This window comes from Podarcis bocagei (genome assembly GCF_964188305.1).
Source record: "Podarcis bocagei genome assembly, chromosome: 4".
Taxonomy (NCBI): Eukaryota; Metazoa; Chordata; class Lepidosauria; order Squamata; family Lacertidae; genus Podarcis; species Podarcis bocagei.
In genome coordinates, this window is record NC_138128.1 from 63,804,419 (window position 1) to 63,827,207 (window position 22,789).

The 22,789-nt window shown below is 45.9% G+C and overlaps 1 protein-coding gene across 3 annotated transcripts in view; it reads left to right on the top strand.

The window, feature by feature from the left end:
* The first annotated feature begins 9,159 nt into the window (after window positions 1–9,159).
* PWWP2B (PWWP domain containing 2B) overlaps window positions 9,160–22,789 on the top strand; it is a 33,474-nt gene continuing 19,844 nt past the window's right edge. Inside the window, exons 1-2 of one of the 3 annotated variants that reach the window (XM_081189499.1) lie at window positions 9,160–9,368; window positions 13,653–14,051. In XM_081189499.1, the coding sequence (XP_081045625.1) occupies window positions 13,909–14,051 (143 nt within the window). In that variant the 5' untranslated portion in view covers window positions 9,160–9,368; window positions 13,653–13,908. Of the gene's footprint in view, window positions 9,369–10,060; window positions 10,142–11,806; window positions 13,318–13,652; window positions 14,052–22,789 lie in introns of those variants that run through there. The other 2 variants (XM_081189497.1, XM_081189498.1) reach the window with 2 other exon arrangements.

The following is a 22,789-nucleotide window of genomic DNA, read 5'->3' on the forward strand; positions in this document are numbered from 1 at the left end:
ATTATTATTATTATTATTATTATTATTATTATTTTATTTATTTAATTTCTATACCGCCCTATACCCGAACATCCCAGGGCGGTTCACATAAAATAGCAAATACATAAAATCAAAACAAAAAAAGCACAACCCAATACAACAAAAACAAAAAGAGCCAGCATTTTAAAAAGGGTGTAGGATGTAGATCAAGTCAGGCAAAGGCCTGGTTAAAAAGGAATGTTTTTGCCTGGTGCCTAAAGTTGTATAGTGAAGGTGCCATGGGAACTTCCCTGGGGAGCGCCACTGCGGAGAAGGCCCGTTCTTGTTTTGCCACCCTCCTGACCGCTCAAGGAGGAGACACACGAAGAAGGGCTTCAGAAGATGATCTCAGGGTCCGGGTAGGTTCATATGGGAAGAGGAGGTCCTTGAGTTATTGCGGTCCTGAGACATTTAATGTGCTTTATATCATACTGGAAGGTTGATCATGGGTCAGTTCTGGTTTTCTGCCTGCAGAACACATCAGCAGTGACTCGTTGGTCAGCACAGAGCAGCCTTCTCCATCCTAGTTGCTCTCCAAACCTTCCTAGACTCCCAATTCTGGTGCAACATGACCAATAGTCAGGGATGGTGAGAGTTGTAGTTCCAAACATTTGGAGGTCACCAACTTGCAGGGGGTTGGATTAGATGACCCATTGGATCCCTTCCAACTCTACAATTCTATGACGCAATGTTGGGGAAGGCTGACAGAGAGAGTCAGCCTCTCTGGAACCCTGGAACCCTTATCGTAGGGTTCCAGCTAGAACAATCGTCCAGGGCAAAGTGTCCCAGCTATGAATGCCCCTTCTTTCTGTCCATCATAGGCCACCTACCATCAACTGCTGCATAGGCCATTGAGTCTTAACTCCTTGCTTCCTAAGCTACGATTCCTAGTATTGTTTAGGGAACTCTGGGAATTGTAACTCTGTGAAGGGAACAGTGATCTCCTAGCAACTCTCAGCACCCTTAACAAACTACAGCCCCCAGGATTCTTTGGGGGAAGCCATGACCCTTAAGATGGTGTAATAGTGCTTTAATAGTGCAGATGTGGCTTAAGATACCTTCCACGTACTGAGGGCTACTTTTCACTAAGGTGTCAGAGCTACAGAACTTCAGGCAGCCAGTAGGGGTGACTTCATTGAGCGCTCCTCCGTACAAAAAGGCCTTGTGCACAGAAAACAGTTCTAACCCTGACCTGGTATGTTTCTGTGTAGAGAAATGTTTTCTCCTAGGGAACGTTTCTCAGATATTGTACAGCCCAGGAACAGGGTCATTGCCTCAGTAAAATATGAGGGCAGAGGGTTACAGGAGGCCTACAGCACCACTGACCTCGTCAAGGAACTGCAACATATGAATAACAAAGTTACAAAGAGGTCAACTGCTCAGCTCACAATTTATCAGGAGAACACCAAAGTATCCACAAGTGCCTTTTCTTGCAACTGTACAAATCTGGTGGTTGTTTTTTCTTCTTGGAGAGAGCCATTGATTTTACTGTTTGTTGCGGCTCATTCATTGCAAATTAATTGATGTAGTTGATTCTAATTGCAATCATCAATTAACTGCAACATGCTCAAACAGCTGTTGGTTTTAGTGAGCGGCCTAAGTTTAGATACATTTCCCAAATGTGTATGTGTATAAAACCACATCTTAAAAATAAAATGCAGGTACATTTGCCGGTGTCAGCTATGGGCAACTTAAATTTGCCACATGATTAATTCTGCATGTCACAGTGTTTCCTTTGGTTTCTCCATCCTGGGATCAATTTCTAATCATTTGCTTATTTTCCTTTGTCCTTAAAAAGAATTGATCTCTACAGCATTGGACTGAGCAGTGATGTAATGCAGAAATGGTTAGACGCTGCAGCTGCATTCCAACATTCCCTTGCCTTTGGGAGTGACAAAGGCAGTTTTCCGGAGGCTAAATATTAACCAACCCTCCTACTCAGCTACTAAAACCTTCAACTGTACTTTGGCTTTTTTTCCGGTGGTAGCATCCATTTTGAATTGAGTCAGTACCCGCCCATGTTTGATCATGATGTATCATATCATGCTACATTGCTTAGCTCGTAACTTGCCTTGAATATCTGTGTGCACGTGATTAGAGAATATTGTGCTGGATCCAAAGGTTAGCCTGGCAGCGAGGGCAGACTTTTCTTTTCCCCTCTCCAGAGGGTCAGGGGATCTTCCTGAACAACAGGATGAGCCGTGACAAGGAAGTGACTGTTTGGGGACAGAGTGCCAAAAATTGGCCAGAGACACTTTGCAGAAACAGCACTTCCAACATTATACTCTTTTAAGAAGATGGTGAAAACATACCTCTTTTACCAAGCTTTGGGAGGTGAAGAGGTGCAATCTGTCTGAGCTTAGTTTAGTATTGTACCTTTTGCTGTTTTGTGTTAATTTCATTTGTTATGTTAGTTTATGCAGGGTTTAACTTCGCATTGCCTTTTAAATTGGTTTTAGGAATATGCACTGATGTGTTTTAAGAAGTTGTCTGCAGCCCTGTGTTATGGTAATACCCAAATAAATACATTCATTTAAAGTGATTCCCCTGCCCCTCCCACTTCAACCCCCTTAACGGAGCCCAGGCTGGTTGGGGTGGGAGGGGTATCCTTGATCTTCTTGTGGAAGATGGGGCGAGGGGAGGATGAGAAAGATTCATTATTGGAGCCGCCCTTTTGGATCCAACCCACTGGGCGTTTCCTAGAAAATAAAAACATCTCCAGGGTTGGGCTAATTAAGAGTAGGGAGGGATGCTCCCAGTGACTATGCAAATCTAGAGGCTGTAATATAGACATGTTTTGATATATCAGTCATCAAGGTAGAATGGCAGCAAGCATACTGCTAACACCTTAATCCTAAAACATGAAATGAATGGGGAACCTGCACATCAAAGACCTCCTGTGCATCACAGAGCCCGTGGGAGTCTGGATCAGTGAGCATTTAGACACCAGATGCACCTAATGTCTAAATGCTCACTGATACAGACTCCCATGTGCTCTGTGGTGCACAGGAGGTCTTTGATGTGCAGGTTCCCCATTCATTACAATCTAGGCCATAGGTCTCTCTCTGTGTGGCTTACACTTCTGCTGCTTCTGCTGAAATGGGGTCGGGCAAGCCTCCTGCACTTGCAAGATGTGCAAGAACTAGGTATAACAGATTGCAGTTTTGCCAATGGGAAAAAACCTGTTTTCATATCATTGTAGGATGTTATTAACCATGTGTTTTAAATGCCACCTTTATTTGTTTGTAAAACAGTCAACAGGGGGCCACAGCAAGCTATATTAAACTTCAGTTTTGGAGAAGGAGTAAAAATAATAATAATAATTATAGTATAATTATCGCAAATAATTATAGTTTTGCATCATATAGATCAAGCTAGTGGGAGAGAGTCAGCCCAGATTATGAAAAAATAGGCTTAGCCTTTAGAAACAAGCTCAGTGTAGATTTCAGTTTTCCTTGGTAGGTGAGAAAAAGACTCCTCTGAAAGTATGAGCTTTCAGGTCAGTTTAAAGCCAGCTAAAAGCTAGTCTAGTTTATCAAAATATACAGCAGGCACATTGTTTTCATTAAAGTAACAACACTAGGCATGGAGATGGGCGTAGGTACTGTATTACTCATTCTTGCCAGCATTCAGTAGATACATGAGACAGTCATGCACAAATGTACACACATCTCTTGCAGGTAGGTGGACCCCTGTAAGCACAGCTCACAGGCAGTTTAGTATTTCTGTACATGAGTGTATGACAGGGAAGCTCACTTGGAGGGAGTAACATCATGGGAGGGGTGTTTCCAGCTCTCTCACCTTTTGCCCTTGGAAGCCTGATAAGGACCTATGGCTGGAGAGGGACTGAGAGCAACACCATTGCAGGGTGTGGGTGTGTTTCTAGGAGTGTGGTGAAACTGTGAAGCTCCCTTGTTACTTTTACTATTGGATGCTGTGCATTGTCTAAGTAATCTTGTCATATCTATAGTATTGGAATGTGGGTTTTTGGGTATGTTATTATAGTGGTTATTGCTTTGCTATGTTATGAAATAGTTGCTACAATCAAACCTCGGCTGTCAAATGTAATCCGCTCCGGAAGCCCTTTTGGCTTCCAAAATGTTCGACAACTGAGGCGCAGCTTCTGATTCCTGCACACAAGTGGAAGCCATGTTGGACGTTCAGCTTCCGAAAAACGTTCGAAAACCAGAGCATTTACTTCCGGGTTTTCAGCGTTTGGGAGCTGAAACGTTCCAGAACAAAGCCGTTTGGGAACTGTGGTTTGACTGTACATTATTATGAAATTGCTTTGGTAGTACTTGTTTGAAATGCACCATGTTTCTTTGTGTAAGCCGTTTCGTCATAGGCGCCGACTCCATGGGGCTTGAGGGGGCCCGAGACCCCTCAAAAATTCGTTTGGGGGGGCTCCGCCCCCCCAATAATCTCCGGCGCCCCTCCAGCAGAGCGCCATCGCCGCCCCTCCCCCAGCCCAAAATGCACAGGGTCGGGCTGCATGCCTCCTGCCCTCCCTCCCGAGCAAAAGCTCCACCCACTTTATTTGCATATTCATGAGCTTATTTATTATTCATGAGCTTTCCCGGGGGGGCCCCCAATATTTTTTATAAGTCCGCGTCCCTGCGTTTCGTGCATGATTTCTTTGTACATGGGATACTGTTGTACAAGTGAAATGAACGAACGAATGAATCTTTTTTTTTTTTTTAGAGGTCTCTCGTGGCTTGGAATGTTGATGCACCTGTCCCTAGGGTGCTAGTTGCATGCATTGTACTGACAATCTTCTTGGGAATTCTAATGCCCAGTACCTGCTTGGGAAGCTGCCTTATAGCAGACCAGACTATCTGTCCACTTCAGTTTAGTGCTATCTATCCCAAGTGTGGGCAACATTTATTTTTTCCTCAAAGGCTGCATTCCCTTGCGTGTAATATGTCGGTGGGCGGAGGCACATGCTGGCCATGGGTAGGGCTGAAGCCAGCCATGGGCAGGACTACAGGCAAAAGTGAATGGGACCCCTGCCTCTTTCAGAAACACAACCCCTCCCCTAGTAAGCTGCCAGGGGAGACCTAGATCATCCTGGCCAGAGGTCTGAACTGACCACACCTGAGGTCAGTAGGCTAGCTTTGGGGGGCACAGCACTATCTCTGTACTCGATCACCTGATCGCCACACCTGGTGCTTGAAGTGACTTTCCTCTGTCTGAGGGTTGGACTGGTCCTGCTAAGGACATGAACTAAGGAGCAGGCCCCATAGAGGTCTGTGGGGCTTCCTTCTATGTAAACATGCTTGGGATCGTGCTGGAAGTCACTTTACACAGGGATGAGGAACATGTTGTTGAACTCCAGATGCTGTTGAACTCCAGATGCTGTTGAACAACTTCCATCAGCTCCTGCCAGCATGCCCAGGAATGGTTTGTTTTGTTATTATTATTTATGAATTAAATTTATATACTGCCCTTCATCTGAGGATAACAGGGCAGATCACATAAAAAAACGCGGTGGGATCACTGGAACTCAGTTCCGGCACCTCTTGAGTGAGTGCCATTGCCATTATAAGAGAACAAGGGAGGCATTCATTGTGATGTCTGACACCTCTTTTTCTAGAAAAATAGCACTGGTGGTGAAATGTAGGTGGGTTCCCACGAGGCAAGGCACGGCAATAACAGCAAGAACCTTTATTGAACAACATAACTGGGAAACAGGGGCAAAGCAACTGCTTATATACACTCCTGAAAGTCTGGGCCACTCCCACTCCCAGCATGATTGGCTGTCTAAACTTCCAAGCTGTGAATCACGACTCAGAGTTCAAGGGCCAATGGCAGAGGCCCAAATTCTGAATTGTTCTATGATTGGACATCATGTATAAAATCAGAACACAGGAGCTCAGAATCCTTAGTCCAGACTCAAGCTCAGGCAAACACAGACCACTGAATACATAACGGGTGGGATATATAGTCCACTGGTATCTGGTGTGGCCACAGGTTTCCCCATCCTAACCTCCTCAGTTGCCTGTGATATAAATCATCCATAAAATGAGAATCTGCAGCGGGGATCTTGTTCTTAAGTGTTCTCTGGGTTGAATCCAAAGAGGGAAGCCAAGTGTGAGAAAAGATTTCAGAGGAACACAGGCTTATGCTACATTTGCAAAGTCCCCTTTGTGGTAGCTTAGGAACAGTGTTTAGACATCGTTGGAGTTTTGAGCTAGTCCATGTGAAATGTGCTGCCCTCCAAGCAAGTTGCCTTGTTTTCTGCTGCTAAGGAGCAACGTTGATGGCTGTGGCTGCACAGCAACCGCAGGGAAGGTTATTACCGTGTGCTGTGCAGCACCTGCCAAATATCTATGCAGCAACATGGACAGACTCGCAAGGAATGTGATTCCACTGCAGCAACAGAAGAGAAAGTGCGATGGAGCAGCCTGGTCAGAGCGAGCAATGGAGCTTCTCCTCAAAGGAAGGGTCTGGTGACTGCCGGGGGCACAATCCACCAGGAACTTTCTGTATCCAAACCCTGTTGCATTTACATGAAATGCAGTCGTTGAGCAAGAGCACAGCTGCGATCTTGCTCAATTCCCATTCAGATAAATCCACTAGGGAGGAGGGTGTGGAAGAAGATTCTGGAAGATCGGGTCTTTCAAATTTCCCAGGTATTGCCACTCCTTTGGTTGGTGTCCGTTAGCAAAGCCACATCAACAGATGGAATCCAGAGAGAGAAAAGACCTGATAACACCGCACTGAGCAAGCTTTAAACAAAGCAGTGTATAACTGGAGGAGAAAGGAACGGAGAGATTATGTCTTTCCTACTTCAGGCCTTGTATATAGCAGGGAGACATTAAAGCAAACATACAGAGGAAAACTCCCTCAAAACGCCACAGCCAAGCTACCCCAGCACACATCATGCCACTCTGCCTGGTTGCTAAACAGCACCTCCACCCCTCTTGGTTAGTTGACTTTAACCCTAATAGAATTAACCCTTAATTTGCACATGGAAAGATCTCTGCTGCTTCACTTGCAACAGTATCAAGGATCAGTTTGCTCTGTCACTTCAGACGCTGTGACTATGTCTGTTTGACATAAGACTATTAAGCCAGGAGGCATTTGGAGATGCAGCTGCCCCTCTCAAAAAGGGATAAAAATCAGTTGCAACCAGGAAGTGGAGCGGAGATGGAAACAGCATTTAAGAGAGCACCTTCCTACACAAATGTAATATGTATTTTGTGTACACACAACATGCCCTTGCGGGTGTTCCCAGATTCAGCTGGAACAGGATATTAACCGCTGTTTCCTTCTTTACCCAGCTTCCTAGGCACAATGACATTCTGTTGGCTTTGAGACGGGGAACTACATCTCAAAACACACATTGAACCGCAATGACCAAATAGCCACCAATGACCGTCACTCCTTGTGGTCTTTTGCCTTTATCCACTGTGTGACCCAGAGTTTTGGAAAATCTGTACCTGTCCCTTTCCACTTTCCACATGAAGTAACTGCAATGTGACAGGGGTGTGGAAATGTGTGTCTCTCCCCCCCCCCCCAGCTTCTCTGTCTGGCCCTTGGGGACTCTCCCCAGGGCCCTGCTTACCTATTCAGCATCCTCCTTACATTTGCCTTGCTGGGACATGAGCTGTGATCACGCCTGCCAGAATGGAGGATGGAGCATGCATGTAGAAACATCTGGCTTTTGTGTGCCCACTGTACAGTCACATCTGTTGATCCGCCCGCTTTTGTCTCTGGCCCCATCCACACACAAAAATCTGGTATGCGGCTCCCAGAAGCTTGGAATCCTTGGAATGAGAAAGCTTCGTCACTCCCACAAGGCTACATGATAGCATAGTGGCTACATGCATACTGAGCAATTAGGGGAAAGGCCAACACATTTTCCCTAAACAAGACAACATTTCCACTTTGAGAAAGCACGTAAACTGTAGATTGCCTTGTTTTTGTGATGATTGTGCACATTTATTTTCCTTCTCTGAGTGTGTCTCCTGGTACATGCAGTGGTTATTTTAAAAAAATAGCATGGAAACAATCAAACCGTATAATAAAAACTGTGAAACAGCATTATAAAAACCAAAATAAGGAAGGTGAGGACACAAATTCAGCAGTAGCAAGGTTTACTCTTACTGGGAGGGGGTGGGGAGAATCTAGCTCAGTCGGCAGATCTCAGGGCCATGAGTTCGAGCTCCACATTGCAGGGGCTTGGACTAGATGACTCTTGTGGACCCTTCCGACTCTACAATTCCCTGATTCTAAGAAAGAAGACAACTAATAGAAGATGCTGTGTGTATGGCAGAGGAAGGTCAACACATTTTATAAGCTCAGGAAAAAAGCCCTGCAGTACTGTGTTCAATGGAGCAGACTCCCCAGGAAACTGTGCACAGGGTAAAGGGAAAGGGAAAGGGACCCCTGACCATTAGGTCCAGTCGTGACTGACTCTGGGGTTGCGACACTCATCTCGCTTTATTGGCTGAGGGAGCCGGCGTACAGCTTTCAGGTCATGTGGCCAGCATGACTAAGCCACTTCTGGCAAACCAGAGCAGCACACGGAAACGCCGTTTACCTTCCCGCCAGAGCGATACCTATTTATCTACTTGCACTGCGTGCTTTCGAACTGCTAGGTTGGCAGAAGCAGGGACTGAGCAACAGGAGCTCACCCCGTCGCGGGGATTCAAACCGCCGACCTTCTGATCGGCAAGTCCTAGGCTCTATGGTTTAACCCACAGCGCCACCCGCGTCCCTGTGAATAGGATAGCTGACCCTAATAAACTGGGTATTATGCTACAGTTTGCCTTTTGGTGTTGTGTGTGTGAGTATGAGTGACATTCCTTGGTGGCGAGTGCTGTCAGGATGTGCCCCTGCATTTCAAAGTTTATCACTAAGCCACTATTTACTATTTCAGCTGTTCACTAGTTTCTGCAGCGCCCCCCCCCCCACGTGACAAGCATTTATCATTTGCTATTCAATAGCTAGAGGTGGGGAGAAGATCTCCGAGTGATTTGCAAATGGATTAAGCAATCGGCTTCCAATTGTCTAAAAAGTTTGCTCTACCCTTAAACTAGAAGAAGAAGAAGAAGAAGAAGAAGAAGAAGAAGAAGAAGAAGAAGAAGAAGACGACGACGACTGGGGTGGGGGTGGAGAGAGAAACCAGGAGTGAGTTTCTGCATTAATTTAAAGGATTTGTGATCTTGGTTTCTGGTGGTATTGATCAGAAAGTCCTGCTCTGAGCATGTGCACGTCTTAGTTCTAAGCGTTTGTCCGCTGCCTGAGCATTTTGCACCTGGCTCCCGTGGGTGAATCTCCAGAGTTTTAGTGGCAACAGGGAAAAAAGCAGATCCCGCAAGCCTGAAGTCTGCCCAACCCCTGCAGTAAGTAGCCTAGCCGTTTTCTTTTACTTCTATTGTTGGAGGCTTTTGGAGCGGGCGGGCGGTGCTTTTGCAAATCCTCTGCTAGGAATGTGTTCAGGAGCAGGCAGAAGAGGAGGGGGCGTGCCTGAGATTCAAGGTGGCGTTCTGCCCTGCCTGCCTAAGGCAGCCTTCGCCAACGTGGCGCCCTCCAGATGTTTCCGACTACAACGCTCATCAGCCCTAGATCTGGAGGGCACCGGGTTGGCAAAGGCAGAGTTAAGGCTTAGCTGTGTTTTTACATGCCCCATTCAGAGGTTATCCAGATTGTGAAGAGCCTTGCACCCGGAGAGGAATGCATATGGAGCACCAGCGTAGTAAGCTTTTTTTTACATAGGAGAGGCGCCAACATTAAGAACAGCCCAGTGCACATAGGATAATAGAATTTTTAGAGCTGGGATGCACCCAGGGGTCATCTAGTCCAACCCCCTGCAATGCAGGAACATAAACCAAACCGGAAGGAGAATTGGCCCCTGATTTAGAGGTCTAAGAATTGCACAGGTGAATTTTCAACATGTATGAGAACAATCTCGGGTCAGAAAAGCCTCTCCAGCCGAAGCCGCCTGTCAGGCGAGGAGGGGGCGGCGCCTCCTCTCTCCAAGCGGCCACCGAGGCAATGCCAGTAAGCAGCCGCTAGGGGGAGCGTGGTGGAAACGAAACGCCGCGCATAGTAACTTCGCTGAATTGTCAAACATTGTCACGGTTAAAGGGGCTGAAGAGAGACAGTGATCGCTCAGGTAATGTGGGAGCCGCAGACTTTCTCCTCCTCGTTATTTCCGGGCATTCCGATTAGTCTCGTTTGAAAAGGTTTAATTCAGACTTGCTTAGGAGCATCTTCCCCCCACCCCTGCGCCCATCTTGCCTTTTTAACGTTTTTCTAGCCGCTCTTAATAATAGTAATAATAATAACAACAACAAATAAAATCCGATCCAGGCTGCAGAAGACGGTGGGATAACTTCGAATAAAGCAAAGTCATTTTCCCACCGAAAGAGAGAATGATTAAAGCGTGGCCATAAATATCCTCGATGCTCCTGCTTGCAGTCTGGGCTAAGAGCTTTTGAAGAAGCGGGGGGGGGGCGCGGGGGCGAGAAGCCCAGGAGCATAATTTTGCAGAGAGAAAGTCCATTGAGACTGCAGTGCTGCTATACATGTCTTGCTCTCAGGTAAGTGTGGCTCTAGGATCGCACCCTGAATAGATCTGCTGTCAGGTTAATTACGAGGCTTGAAATGTGGCAAGGCGGATGTAAGATTTCTCCTGACTTGTACAGAATTTGCCTGGCCCTGCTTCAGAAACGGTTTCTGGACAACAGGGCTTTGGGGGAGGGGGGGGGGAGGAGGAGAAGCCTCTAGCGAATGTTTCAAATAACCAGCACACTGTATTTCTAAATCACATTTGTTTTCAGTATGCTTGAATACCTGGAGCCAAAAGCAAAATTATGCAACTCAAATACAATTAAAAAAAATAAATAAATTAAGAGGGTTGACTAAGAAATCTACCCATTTTTATTTTATCAAAATGGTGGCATTTGCCATACATTCTCTTTACACTGTCTCCAAATTATGCCAAACACTTTGTTCTTTGAAGGGGAGAAAAACATGCTTAAGAGTTGCAATCCACTTAATCCTGAGAGTATGTCCCATTGAGCTCAATAGGACTTACTTCTGAGTAGGCATGTAGAGGCTTGCACTGCCAAGGAAGTGAACTTTGCTTTAAAGGCTTTGTTTGAAGGCTGTTGTTGTTGCTGTCCTTGTTGTTGTCTTGGCCTCATTGCTTGCCTTTAATTACTTCCTTTGAATGGGCTTAAACACCCCCCCTTTGTTTCCAAAGGATAGAACACTATATGTTGAGGTAGAAAGGCTGCCTTTCAATACAGCTTGCAGCCCATCTAGGTGTGTTATTCATGTGATAAACTGTGTTAAAGGTTGTGCTAGTAAACAGATTTTTTTTGACAGCATTGGAGATTTCTGTCTAAAAAGAGCCATTGCAAGGGTGGCAGGAGCAGGAGGAGCTGGTGGCCTTGCACCCCTCTCAAAGGCAGTTGCCCTCTTTTTGTTTCCCTTTGGGTACAGGCCTCAGAAAGCAATTCTACACAACACCAGGCAGAGTCCTTCAATTCCAAGAAATCTTTGGATCTCTTCCCCAACCCTTCCCCCAATCCCACAAGTACAGTACAGACACCCAGTAGTAGCTTTAACCCTTTTTGTTCAAATCGCTGTGTTTACTTATCAACCTTCCTTTTTTTCTTTTCTTTTTTAACTTCCTTGTTGTTTTTGCCAAAGCAGGCCCTGAGAGCGGCCTGGTCTTTTGCCCATTCTATTTTTGTTCCACTGATTGTGACCAAAAGCAAGACTGCTGCTGAATCATGATCCTGGTTTTCTTACGGAGCATGTTTTCTAAAAGCATTTTATTTGACGATGTGATGGGAGGCGAGTGGATACTTAAGTTCCCTGGTCTTGAACATGTTATACTTGGAAGTCTAATCCCCCCCCCCCCGCCCACATAAATTTGTGTTGCTTACTTACCCATGTGGATCAGGGTGCCAGGCAGATTCATAGATGCATTAGAATACTAAACTATCCTCCCTTTTAAATTAGCAATTCAAAGCCTATGATTGTATGCACACTTACTACTGGGGAGTAAATCCTATTAGTGGGGCTTACTTTTGAGTGAATATGCATAATACTGGCTGCATGTAGCAACCTTGCAAGTTAGGATTTTGTAGCTACACTGCCCATTCAGAGTGCCATCTGTTGAGCCTAGACAAAAAGTAGTGTGTGGACTGTAACCTGGTTTAGGGCTGCTGTCCTTAACACCAAAGAGGGAGTAAGTCTGTTGAACACCCCAAGACTTGCTTCTGAGTAAGCATGCATAGGATTGCACCACTGGGGAAAAAATATTCTTGTAAATGTAACCCTGTGCATGTTTACTCAGAAGTCAACCCCACTGTATTCAGTTGTGTTTATTCACAGGTGAGTACATATAGGGTTAAGGATGCTTGGCTGAAAGCAAGCAGCCCCTTACTTCTGAGTAAATGTACACTGCTAATAAGACAGAGAGCTATGTGGGATCTGTGTTGCAAAGAAGAAAGCAGGTCATAAATCTGTATTTCCAAACGCAGGCGGGTTGAGCTAAAGTCATGCATCCTGTTTTGGGATGACTTTATGCCTTTTGGGAACAACTCATACTTCATATGAAATATCTTGCATTGCAGCTGGCATTGGAAATTTCCCATGTAAGTTGGAGAAGATGACCTCTTGTCATCACACTCCGTCCACCCTCAAACTTTATAAAAAGGAAAAAGAAAAGGAAAAAAAGGAGCTCAGTGGCTGGCCTGCCCACCAAATGCAAACTCACAGCTTTTCCTACCATCTGTTTTAAGCCAACAAATCCGAGGACTTTGAATTGTGCTAGTGGGAAATGTTTCTGTCCATGTAGGCGGAAAGTTTGGGGATTTGGTTACACAAGTCCTTTGTCCCAGGACATTTTGCCCAAAGCACCATTGAAATGTACAGTTTCACCTGGAGTAAATGGCAAGGGCTGTATTCTCGACCTCCCTTACCTGGGAATAAGCCCCTTGGAATTCAATAGGACATACCTCTGAGTAGACAGGGTTAGGATTCGGCCCCACTGAACTCAATGTGACTCATTTCTGAGCATGCCTGGCTACTTCCCAGCTTTGAAAGGGCGAAAGTGGTGTTATGTATTTATCAACTTTAAAGGCAACTCGAACACACGGCCCCCCAGGTGTTGAAGTAGTCAGAACCTTTGTCTGGTCTGCAAACCAAAAAAAGGTTGCCCTTGCTTAACTCGGGTATCTAAAGTGAAATAAGAAATAATTCACTTTAACTGTGAGCTTGTTCAGAAACCTACTGGACGCAGAGAGGCGTGTGTTGCAGTGTCACCCACTCCAGGTAAATATCTAGCTTGGGGAAGGAAATCTCATGTTTTCATGCAATGTTATCTGTTGGGGTGGGGGTGGGGAATGCATGGAGGTTAATCTGCTTTTCCTGCTCGCTCGTTTGAAAACGTTGCAGTATAGAGACGGGAGCTGTTTTAGCTCTGGACGGTCACTTGACCCTCCACGTTACCGGTCTTGCGCGTGGTGCTTCTGAGCACAAGTGCGGGGGCAGAGGGCAGTCCTCCTTTCAAGGGGTCACCCCGTTTAAAGTGGGGAGGCAGAGGGGGCGGGACACAAAAGCACCCCCTTGTTCTATAATCAGCACCTTAATGTAGCCAATTGTTTCAGGATTCCGTCGTGGAACGTTCCCGGGAGGGAAGCATTGTGACGTCAGCGCACCTACTAATCCTCCCTGCTGAGGGGGAGCCTGGAGCCATGAGGTCATCGCAGCGGCCACTGTAGCAGCGCCAGCAGCAGCTTCAGAGGCCGGCGGGGTTGGGGGGGGAGGGGAGCTGGCCCGAGCAAGGCCGCCTGGGATCCCGCAGCCGCACTCCAGTTGCAACCCGAGGCTGCCGCCGCCGCCGCCGAGTTCCTCCGCAAAAGCATGGAGGAGGCCGACGCGAAGGAGCTGCAGGTCGGCTCCTGGCTACCCGTGCTGGTGGAGCAAATGGTCAACGACACCCTGGTGGTCACCTTGAGCTGCGGGGAGAGGCGCTTCACGGGGATCCTCCTGGATTGCACTAAAAAGTAGGCACGCGAATTGCTTTATTCTCCCATTTCCTTCCCCCCTCGCCCCCTCCCCGCCACCGCCACTGCACGCGCAAAACTTCCAAAAACGCGGGGGAGGGGAGCGGGGATTGCAACGGAGAACTTTGCCTTCCCCGCCGGGGCCTGCTGCAGGGCGAGGGCAGAGCAGCTGGGCAGGAGGAGGGATTAGGCCATAATCTGATTAAAGAGTTAAAGTTGCATGGCACGTTGCAGTGGGGGAGGGGAGGAAAGTGCAGAGAGAGGGGGGGTGGGGCGGGGAGGTTGGCTTTTCTTGCCCCTTCTGAGCAGCAGGTTCTGGTTTCATTTTCTGTTCGAAATTCCTCGTGGAAGAAATATTTTCTCCTCTCTGAGAGCCAGTTTTCAGATTGGTGCAAAAGGCTTTCGGGTCCTCTGAAAAGGTTTCTGCAGTGAGCCATAATTTCTGTGGGTGCATGTTCTTTTTGAAAATGTGCATCATGTAGTGGAGAAGCATTGCCTTCACCTTTCAAACCAGCAAACTTCTGTGTTTCCTCTGTTGGAGGGAGGGGGGGTTGCCTCCAAATGTTGCAACTTTGCTAAAAGTTTTTTCCTCCTTTCCCCCCCTGATAAAGCCCCACTTTGTGCTGCCTATGGGTGGCTGCTGGTGCAGCAACATGATAACCTCATGATGTCACATGTTGCCATAATTACAGACTTCTTTGTTCAAAAATATTGCACACTTCAGAAAGCCTTTATCTTGAGTTGAAACAGCCTCAGCTTGTCATTTTTTCTTTCTTTCTGAAATTAGCAAAAGTACCGACATTGGAGTGTGTGTGTGTGTGTGTGTGTGTGTAGGAAGGAAACCTCATAGGTACATAATATAAAGGGGAGCAGCAAAGCCCTCCCCCCCTTCCCAATCTAGGGTTTATTATGTTTGGTGAAATCCCTGCAAATGAACAAAGGTTGGTGCTTTGTGTTTGTAGTAGAGAATAATGTTATCCACATGTAGTATGTATAAAATTGCCTGCTTTGCAGGATTATCAAAATGAAAGAATTTCATGTGCATAATAAATAAAGCTCCTAATGGTTTGTTAAAGTGCACATATAAGGTCCTCTAATAAAGGAGCCTTGTCTTGGCCAAACCAAAGCTGGAAAAGCAACCAATGATAGAAAATTGAGCTTAACCATGTTATTGAAACACTCCTTTCTAAATAACCTGAAATGGCACTGATTCTCTCTCCCTTGTGCACACATTCTTTTGTCCTAAAATAGCCAAAACTTCTTTGGAATACACCCACTACCCCAAACTGCAAATTGAGAGTCTCTACAGCAGTGATCACAAGGCACTCCTCAAATATGGGCCATTCTGTTTTCTGATGAGAAATTGTAAATAAACACCTGCCACTTCTGGAGGCCCCAAATTCATTTTCTGTAATAAGGACTTGATCTTGGTGACAGCTTCACTGTTCCCCCCACCCACAGGCAGTGTGCAGCCATTAGCCTTTGACAATTATCCTGCAGGCGTTATCTCATAATTAGATATGCCAGCAGCCATTAATAGAAATGGCATGTGATTTTAACATACGGCTTCATGTGCGTTCCACCCCACCCCCGCAGTGAATATTTTTCATTATTTTCAGCATGTAAACATGCACTCCGTGACCAAACAATGTAAAATTTGCTTCATCGGGAGACACTATATTCAGTCTAATGGTGGGTTTCTGTAGCACTTCTCCCCCCTCCCCCACCTTTCTCATTGTCCAGGTAGCTAAGTTACTGCTTCTGATATTGTCAAACTAGCCACAGAAATGCTTGCATTATGTGTCCAGCCATTGCTGCAGCTGTATTGATTTCTTCCTGGCACCTGAGACTCTGAAGCAAATTAACATGGGCCACAGTGCACTGGGATTTTTTTTGCGTGCAATCCCTGTTGGAACGTATTGGAAGGCAGGGGCCCACTCACCAAAGCCCCTTGAGTTTCCACCAGACAACCAAATGAGCAGTTTTCATGTTTGTTTGTACATTGTGTTGCTTCTCTGCCATTCTGCCTCCTCCTCTATATAGGCAGTTCCAGCCCTTTGAATGTTGGTTTCTGAGATTCACTCTTTTTCTCTCCTGGCTGTTTCAAGTTACACCACCTCCCTTTTTCAAAAAAAAGATTTTTTTTTTTTTTTAGCACAAAGCACACTACTGTAACCCACTCAGTTTAAGCTTGCTATTTAACTTGGTGCAGAATTAAGGCTGAATAGTTTGATAGCATTGCATCCCCTGTGGGCCTGTGGCTCTTGGTTGCCCTCCAACCTTTCTTCTGGCTCATGGGACTTTCCCCAGGCCACACCCGTTAACTCGCTCTGCTTTGCACCCTCCTTGAGTGTTCTTGCCCAGCTGGGATGTGTCCTTGTGCTGTGATCATGCTACTTGCTTGGCTGGGTGGAGGACAGAGACTGATGTCCACGTGTTTGTAGAAACCAGTTTAATGTACAAAGCTAATACAGTGGTACCTCGAGTTGCAAACACCTCATGTTGCAAACGCTTCAGGTTACAAACTCCGCTAACCTGGAAGAGTTACCTCGAGTTGAGAACTTTGCCCCAGGATGAGAATGGAAATCGTGTGCAGGTGGCGCAGCGGCAGCAAGAGGCCCCATTAGTGAAAGCATGCCTCTAGTTAAGAACAGTTTCAGGTTAAGAAATGACCTCCGGAACTAATTAAGTTTGTAACTAGAGGTGCCACTGTATTCATGTTCACTGCCCTGCCTTTGGCCCTGCACACCAGTGGCTTGTACCCCTCCTGCACAGAATTTGGCCCTCAGACTGAATAACATTCGCTAAAAAGGTAAAGGGACCCCTGACCGTTAGGTCCAGTCACGGACGACTCTGGGGTTGCGGCGCTCATCTCGCTTTATTGGCTGAGGGAGCCGGCGTACAGTTTCCTGGTCATGTGGCCAGCATGACTAAGCCACTTCTGGCGAACCAGAGCAGCGCATGGAAACATCGTTTACATTCCCGCTGGAGCGGTACCTATTTATCTACTTGCACTGCGTGCTTTTGAACTGCTAGGTGGGCAGGAACAGGGACCGAGCAACGGGAGCTCACCCCGTCGCGGGGATTCGAACTGCTGACCTTCCAATCAGCAAGCCCTAGGCTCTGTGGTTTAACCCACAGCACCACCCGCATCCCAACATTCCCTACCCTATGGGCTTCATATACTTATATGTATATGAAATGACAATAAATCAAAGCCTGTCTATTGGTGTATGTACCTGGTGCAGTGTATTGTTGTCTGACTTGTCACACTTCTCAAACCAGGTGCCTTTGTTACAATCTTTTTAACTCCTCCGCATTGCATCTGCTTGCTCGCTTGAGCTTATTCGATATAAATAAATCTTTCCCCCCCAAATAACAGGGCAGGATCGAGGGGTCTCTGTAATTTTCTTGCCTTGGCTGGATGACAGTTTCCCCCTAGCAGACTTTCCTGGGTAAAGGCAATGTAAACCAGCCCTTTTGGGTTGCTTTTTAATGCAAGGCTTAAATAGCTTATCTATTGTTTTCTTTTCCAAACCTCCCAGGCAGTTCAAAAGCTTGGTGCCTATCCATTTGGAGCACAGTTCCTAGCCCCATCCCCCACCCTCTTCCTCCTCCTCCTTCTCCTCCTCCTGGTTTGTTTAACCTCTTTCTACTCTTTCTTTTCAATAGGACTAAGATACTTCATATTCAGTTTGATATACTTCTTTCCAGCTATCGAAAATGCTTCCAGAATTGCCTTGCCATCTGTTGCAGGTTGATTTATTTGGCCGGTTTAACATAATTGCCCTTTTCATACACTCCCTGGTCAAACCAAGAGCTTTAAAGTTGTTACCTGAAAGATTTCTTTGAAGGGGCATCCTGGAGAAGAGCGTAAGATATTGATGGTGCAGTCCTCCTACCCATGTCCACTCAGAAGTAAGCCCCATGGAGTTCAATAGGCATTACTCCCAAGTAAATGTGCACAGGATTGCAGAATGGCTGAGTAAGGGAAAGAACCCAAAATAAGTAAAAGCTGCACTATCTTGCAGTGGCGTAGCGTGGGTTGTCAGCACCCGGGGCAAGGCAAGGCCCCCTAACCCGTGGATTTGCGCCCCCTAACCCTAACCCCTAGATGTTGCGCCCGGTGTGGCCAGCCCCCCCTGCACCCCCACGCTACGCCACTGCTATCTTGCTAGACTAGAGAGCAAAAAGTATAGGTGGGAGACGAAGGAAAAGAATTGCATGTGGAAATCAATGCGATTGGAAACGGTAATAATAGCCAAAGCTGTGTAAAAGATGTAACAAGATCCTAGAAGAATTAAACGCCCAAGGAAGGGTGCACAAATATGACTATAAAGAACAGATCTGGGAGAGGGAAGGGAGCCCTCGTCTCTGCACAGAGAAGTTATGGCCTGAATGCTGCAGCATGAGGCTTGGGAAAGAGAAGAGCGGCTTCTCTTTTCAAATGACTGATGTGCGCTGGAGTTTCTAATTTGCACTTATCAAGAGGTTGAAATCGAAAGGGGGAGGGGAGTGGACCTCAGAAAGCAGCTGGACTTCCAGCTCAACCATTTGACTTCCTGATTTATTGTGGCAGACAAATCTGCATGTCCTTTTGCTGTTTTCCTACATTGTTAGATTCAGTATCTGAATGCCTGTATGTTTTACAGTGAAATGAAACTGTGCTTATATTGCAGCTAAGTATCCACAAATGACGGGGTTGGCTTACCACTTTGTTATTGTTCTGAGGTCTCCCGTCCCTCTCTTGGCACATAGAGAGAACAACAGGGGGGGGCGTGTCTCTCATTTGTGCTGCTGAGGAAGGTAAGAAAGGAGAGGTTTCTCCTGTGTGGAAGAGACTCCTGGCGTTTCTTATATTCTCCAAGCAGCACAGCAAATGGAATCTCTGTGGAGCATATCTGTGTGCTTCTCACTGTCCTGGTCACCGGAAGGCTGGGGCTGCATCCCCTGGTAAGCTGTTGGATGGATTTGCAGTCGCTTGAACATTGGTTGTCCACACAGAGGCATGTTGAGCCCGTTTTACAATGCACCCAGCTGCTTTGCCCTTCACCCACTTGCAACACCAAATATTCTGCCTATGGGGTTAAATTTTGGATAAAAGTAGGTGTGCTGCCCATCCCTTTCTTTAGCCTTGCTTTGACAAGTATTTGCTTTGGGCAGGAATAATATGATAACAGGGAGGGCTTTTTTCTGGTTCCCAATTGTTTGTTTATTTATTTTTAAAAAAAGGTTCTGCAATTTTTTGACCAACTACTAAGTTACAATTTTTTGTTGCTCTCCATCTCTATGAAACCACAGATTGTAAATACTTCTGCCTCCCCTCCCCTCCCCTCCCCTCCCCTGCTGCCATCTACAGTGATACCTCGGAAGTTGAACAGAATCCGTTCTGGAAGTCCGTTCGACTTCCAAAACATTCGGAAGCCAAGGCTTCCAAAGAACGTTCGCAAACTGGAACACTCACTTCCAGGTTTGCGGCATTCAAGAACCAAAATGGATGAGTACCAAGGCGTAGGATGTACTGCCCAAGTCAGTTTGCATAAGACTGTGGCTTTATTGGGGTGCCATCAGTGCTTTGTGAAATGTAGCAACTTTGGTTGCAGAGAACCAAATGAGAATGGGGAGGAGGGCAGCAACAGGACAGATGAGACATGGATAACATAGTATAGTAGGAGGAAAAGCCCTGAGGGTTTGGAATGGCAGAACAAAGGGCTGAAAACTTCTGCCAGTTGAAAGGGATTCTTGGGAGCAGGTACTCAAGAGTTGAATGGAGCTGTTTAAAAGCTGATGAAGGTACATCTTCCTAACTCGCTCACCTCTGCTCCAATGAAGTTGTTGCAAAGATGAAATAAATCTCATTGCTCCCTCCAGGCTGTATTTAAGGATGCAAATGTGGTAAATAGGTTTATACGGCACACAAGTATAGATGCTGTGCATCTGAATCTACCAGTTGCTAGAAGGCTCCATCCTAGAGTTGGAGGGAGCCTTGTAGGCCTCCTGCTCCATCTCCCCATGTTCAGTGCAAGAAATTCAGGATCCAGCCCTCTGTCCGTTCAGTCTCTGCTTGAAGGCCTTGAGTGATGGGGAGAACTCACCAGCCCTCTGAGTAACTGGTTCCACTGGCAAGCTGCTCTTCTCTTAAATGCCAAAATCTAGCCCTGTTTAACATAAACCCAGTATAACATCTCTGTAATGCAAGCATTGCAAGTGCACATATTAAGACAGGGACTGATGTGCCCCAAACCAACAAGTTCTTCTTGCTTTGGTGATCTCCAGGGTGTGAGCATATTGGCCCAGAAAGGCAACTGGGTATTTTCAATCTGTAGCCTTCTGTGCTGTTTCAGCAGATACTTCCATCATTGAAGAACTGTGTTGGGAGAAGATCGGTATTAAGGGCATGCAGGGTTTCATCCATCTCTATTAGTCTTAAGAATGGATGGTTGAGAGAAAGAAAGAGAGGAGAGCCAAGGCCCAACTGTTTTGAATTTCCAGGGACCAGTCTGAAGCACTTGCTACAATGAGGAGAATGAATCTGAGTATGGGATTATTTCCCAGTTAAAGTGTGTCTTGTTCCAAGCCAGCTTGGTCTCTGGAATATCTTTATTTTGACATTAAGCGCACTGAACAAAACGCAAAATGGAGGCCAGGCCAAGAAGAAGGGAGCAGGTGTTAGGAAAGTGAAAGCCTGCTATTTTAAAGAGGTAGTTAACAGCTGCTTATTGAATTGTCATGTTTAGCAGTGCCCATGCTTGTGTTAGTCATTCATGGAGCAGAGGGACGTGCCCTTTGGAAAGCCTGGGCTTAGTTATTTAGCAGGCTTAGTCATCTGGCAGGTAGGAGTTCAGATGTGCCCTTGTTCAAGTCTTTCCTGTAGCTATTTAGCTTTGCAGGGATTTGCCTTTGCCCTCTGCCACCCCTTGGCAGCTAACGTTGGGAAGAATAATATTGACTCCATCACAAGATAAAGTCTCTGCGGTCTCTCAGCTATAAGGGAGGGGGCATTTGTAGAGGAGGATTTATGAGAAAGATACTTAACTCTCTTCTCACCAGTTGTTACGTGAGATACATCTGTGTTTGGTGGTGCTTGTCCCCCCCCCAACTGGATTTACAGCCTGTTCCATAGTCCAACTTAAGGACTGAACAAATTAAACTGCCTTTGCAAGGGAGAATCCGCAGTTGGTGTAAAGGCTAAGGCCTCTTCTTCCACCAGACAACTCTCCCCTGAAAATGTATAGGATAACACATCATTGGAAACCCTATATACTCTGTGCCCATAGACTTCAATATATGGCATGTATACTCTGATGAGAAAAATGAGGGTATTAATTCAAGGCTCTGTAAGATGTGCTAAATAAAGGACTCTGAAACAGAGCTGGAAAAGTATCTCAAATTCATAGTGCCAGTGTGGCAAATTTTGTTCCAGCCTTGAGGAGGGCTGTGGAGTAACTTGGGGTCGCATTCACACTGAAATGAATGTTTCAACACAGATCCTTTTGGTATCGTTGTCTCCCAGGTTGACGCTTATTTTGTGCCGTTTGCCTGATAAAAGGCAACTAAATTTCACTCTATATCTAATGTCATCTGAGGTTACATTATTTATATGTATATATATTAAAAAAAATTGTCCAGTAGCAGCTTAGAGACAAACTAAGTATGTTCTTGGTATAAGCTTTCGTGTGCATACACACTTCTTCAGATACCGTGTAAATTATTTATATGGTCTCTCTCTCTTTCTTGTGTGTAAATTAATTGGCTTTGTTTCCCAATATCGCTATCTTGTAGGTAAACACGATACAGAATTGGAAAAATAGTGTCCTCGTTGTGATGGCAAACTGCTTTTCATGTTTGTTTGTTTTTATAACAAAAAAGCTAGGTTTGAGTGGAAACTTAAAATCGCAATGAGCTAAATGTCTCATTTTACATGTCTATTTTTAACCATATTCTCCCACCCTTATTCTGCTCCTTAAACACCTCTACCCACCCACACTTGCCCAGCCATCGTCACAGATGATGCTCTCTGACTTATTCCAGACACTGATTCCACTGTCGGTGGAAGAGGACTGAGCATGGCTTGTCCTGGGATTCTGATGCTCAGCCCAGAACAGCTTTGCCTCAGCATTAGGATCAGGCAGCTGGAGGCGTGTTGAATACCAGGGTGTATTTGTTCAGCTCTAAGGGCCTAATGGAAAATGTTGTTTTGATGCTGGGCCTCAGCTGACTAAGGTATTTCTTGGCTGCATAGAATGGGCACACCTTCATGAATTTTGCATAAACTAAACTGCATGCGTTTTGCGCATATATACCAAGTGACAACTGATAACGCATGGTTGTGGCTTTGATGAAAATTGGCCTCTTTCCGTAGCATCCAGTATTTTGTATAATGTATCTGAATGCCCTGGTGTGTTCTCCTTCTTGATTTGTGTTGAACCCCTTACAATGCAGGAATCCTAGATAAAGAATCCCTGATAGATGCCCACCCAACATCTGTTTAAAAACGTCCAGTGAAGGAGAGCCTACCGCCTTGCGAGGTAGTCTACTCCGCTGTTGAAACAGCTCTTAACATCAGAAATGATGATAATAGTAGTAGTAATAGTAGTAGTAATTTTATTATTTATACCCCGCCCATCTGACTGGGTTTCCCCAGCCCCTCTGGGTGGCTCCCAACAGAATAAAAAAGCAACAAAATATCAAACATTTAAAACTTCCCTAAACAGGGCTGCCTTCAGATGTCTTCTGGA